General features: G+C 46.3%; 1 protein-coding gene across 1 annotated transcript; it reads right to left on the reverse strand.

Moving 5' to 3' along the window:
* Positions 1–1,410: 1,410 nt before the first annotated feature.
* On the reverse strand, positions 1,411–2,248 carry LOC104547380 (nuclear respiratory factor 1-like; the record flags this gene model as incomplete). Its single annotated transcript, XM_010193035.1, has 2 exons — positions 1,411–1,551; positions 2,122–2,248. Coding segments are annotated over 2 exons (268 nt in total), but the record flags the coding sequence as incomplete, so codon positions are not given.
* Between the last annotated feature and the right edge of the window lie 1,183 nt (positions 2,249–3,431).

Genomic DNA, 3,431 nt, shown 5'->3' on the forward strand with positions numbered 1-3,431 from the left:
GATCATTGATAAAGATGTTAAACAGGACTGAATGTTGTTCCTTCCTCAGAGCCCACGTGCTGTGGGTTCGAGCACCTCCAGCTTCACTACTCACACCACGCTAGGATGGCCTCCTTCTGCACGAGCACATCTCCACATCGGTGTCTCCTGCTTGGTTTAAGTCCTAGGCACTTCTCTTGCTGTGACTCAGCTTAATTACGACAACAACAAGGCCATACAGAGGTCAGATAAACAAAAGCATTTTGTTTTTTCGGTACAAATGAACTCAGAGCTACAAACCTGTGATCTTTTGATGGTCCTTCAGTTTACTTTAAAATGTTTCTAGTTTTTACTTCCCATTTCCATGGGAAACTGCTAATGAGACAAAGCAAAAACTGCCTGTGAACAGCTCTTGCAGATACCACCTTCCGCAGTGGCTTAGTTTTGTCTTGTGTTGTCATGGATTAAGAACATGATCCATTATCAGCCAAAGCGCAGTAGATTTCTTTGTAAAACTTTATTATAAGTGTGAACGTGCCACCTAAGTAATGGAAATGGAGTTTTGACCAGAATGTGACCTTTCTGCAGAGCACAGAGGAAATCCACACATCTCTGCTCTACTACAACACTTCTTTGTGTATTGCCCAAAGCCTCCGACCTTCCCATCTTGTTAATCCCTCTGAAGAAAGTGGCTTTCAGCATTTAAAATGTGTTGTGGTGCATCAGACTGAGAATAAACAGAGTCTCCTGCAAAACACACTCACCTGCATTCAGGTCCTACACCCCAAGGGAAGGAGATTTCCCTATGGATGAAACCTCCCACACCAAGGAAGCCTGGGGGGTCCCTTCCAGTTTCTCCCAGCAATAAGGAGGTCAGAAAAAGGCTGGACATGGAGAGAAAGGGAGTCCTCCACATCCCTGAGGCAGATGAATCTCTGGCTCTATCAGAAATATCTCACTCAAGGTTTGACCTGGAGTTAAACCATCAGCAAGCTCCCCTCTGCTCCAATCCACAGCAGAAAACAAAGGAGGGAACAAATGACAGCACACAAGAGATTTCCAAGGAGGATAAGCCAAAATGATGCTTCACATGCGACCTCCTTAACCTCTGTGCCTAAAAAAATCACTGTGAGATGCAGAACAAATAGCTGCCCTGTTCATAGTTCATGGGAGGCGACAAAAAACAGCTCGAAGGGGATTGCTCCCAGCAGCCTGAGCGCTAGTCCTTACCAGCATCTCTACTGTTTCACCTAGAAAATAAGCACCAATAACAAAGCCTCACATCTAACTATCATTTGAGCTGTTACTCATGGGAAAGAAAAGATGAAATGCATTCCCTCGAGAGGTAGACATAAGCTCCGCTGCAAAATAACAGGATGTGACTGCAAGATGCCCAACTTCTCTCTGGTTCTGCCATGTCTGGCTGCTTACCTGGGTCATCTTGTCCACCGAGACGGGAATGCCATCGATGGTGAGGGGTGGCAACTCTGAGTTAACCTCCTGAGGCGCAGGAGCGTGCTCTGCTAGCGCAGACTCCAGGTCTTCCAAGATCATGCTCTTGTACTTGCGTACCTGTGGGGAATCGTTAAGCTCAGGTAAACAAGGTAAGGAGCACCAGGAGAGGAGAGGGCAAGGACGCAGGGCCAGCGGCTTTTCCCAGGGGGTTGCAGAACAAAAGTGGCAAACAACGCCACAGCTGGCGAGAAAAAAATACCCACTGGCCCCAAAGACTTGGCCACATCAAAGAGCTGATGATGAAACATCAAGTAATACTGGAAAGTGGAAGTATTTACCAGATGAAAAGTTCTGAAGCAAGACTTAGCATGGTCAGGATCTGCCTTATTTACAGTCTGGTCTGCAACAGGGTGCAAGCACTGACAGCTGAGCTGAGTTCAAATGCATCACCACTACCTGCTCCCTCTGATCTGTAATCTGGGATATTTAACCCTGCTGAGATGTGCTAGGCAACTATTCATGCAGAGAAGACAGGACCTCAGTGCCAACCTCACGTCCATACCCTGCTTCCAGGGTTTTAAACATGACCTTCAGGTCACTACCAGGCTTCCCAGGCTGCCTTGAGCAGAACGAAACCAGCAGAGGAGGTGAGCAGTTTATTACACAGCTTTTCCTACAGGCACTTACCACGTTCTCCAAGGGTGCAGCACCGAATACTTTAAAGACAGGGTTGGGTTTGGAGGGGGAGATACACAAAACGATGGCCTGCTGTCCCACTCTGGTGGTGTACTCATCCAGCGTGGCTCGGAGCTTCCTGAAACAGAGATAGAAAGCACTGAATAGGCATCAGCTGAAAACCCTGTAGAAACACAACCCTTTGCATTGCAAAGTCCCTTTCTTAATGCTCCCCATTCACAAACCAGGTGAGAAACGGAGCCCCAGCTGGTCAGATCAGCCACATACGCCGCTTCTTCCTCTGCTCCCGCAGGCCTGCTGCGCTCCCTGCAGTCACCCAGCAGCTCAAATATCAATGATTCGCCCTTCTCTCCCTTTCCCATTGATGTAAAAAGAAACCACCAGCAGCAAAGCTGGGACAGCAAGCATCTGTATGTCTGCTCTGTCACTATCTAAGTGTATTAGCAATACAAAACTTGTGAGGTAAAGAACTAAAGTCAGCAAAAGAAGACTGCAGACACAGGTTATTTGACATCCAGCCTCATAACAGAGCATTGCAATTCTCCAGTGTCAAAGTCCTGCTCAAACCAGAACTGTAAGAATTCAACCTGCAAAGACAGGACAGGCAAGAAGCAGAAATATTGCAACAGCTCAGCCTGGGAAACCCAGGTATTCAGACACCTGCCCCAGCAGCAAATCCCTCTGGAATTACCTCTCTGTAGGAAGAAAATGTTTCATCATACACTTTCCACCTCTTATTCCCTTTTAAGTAATGCAAGAGAACGTGGCAGAAATGTTGGCAGAAACTCATAAAGCAAGGGAGAAGCAGCAGTTCCGACCAGACACCTCGAGCACTGCTGTAATGTGATGGTTTAATATCTGCCCTGGTCATTTCAGAACCTGCTCTTGGTAGCAGAGACGTTGCCAAAAAGCACCAACACCACCACCTACTCAGAGATCCCAGAATCAGAAGTTGTAGCTTCCCACTTGATTCACAGTGGTGGACAAACCAAGCACACACGTGTTAAACTCCAACAAAAATGATGCATTTTGCCAGTATCTTCCATGCCGTAAAACAAAGTACATACACGAAGGAAAAAGATGTAATTTCCATACAAAAGAGTTTCTTTAAAAAAAAAATTGTTCATATTTCAAGAGAGAAAATAATTTGTTCTTCAGAAACATTGCAATAAACAAGGCTGGGTCAGCAAGGTTGGGGGAAGGAGGGAAAACCAGAATGGAGCTACAAAAAAAGGGAGTCCACTCCCAGGGAATATTATTTAACACTGAGCTTGCTCCATTTCACTCCAGTTTGACCATGT

This window comes from Mesitornis unicolor, unplaced genomic scaffold (genome assembly GCF_000695765.1).
Source record: "Mesitornis unicolor isolate BGI_N332 unplaced genomic scaffold, ASM69576v1 scaffold37729, whole genome shotgun sequence".
Classification (NCBI taxonomy): Eukaryota; Metazoa; Chordata; class Aves; order Mesitornithiformes; family Mesitornithidae; genus Mesitornis; species Mesitornis unicolor.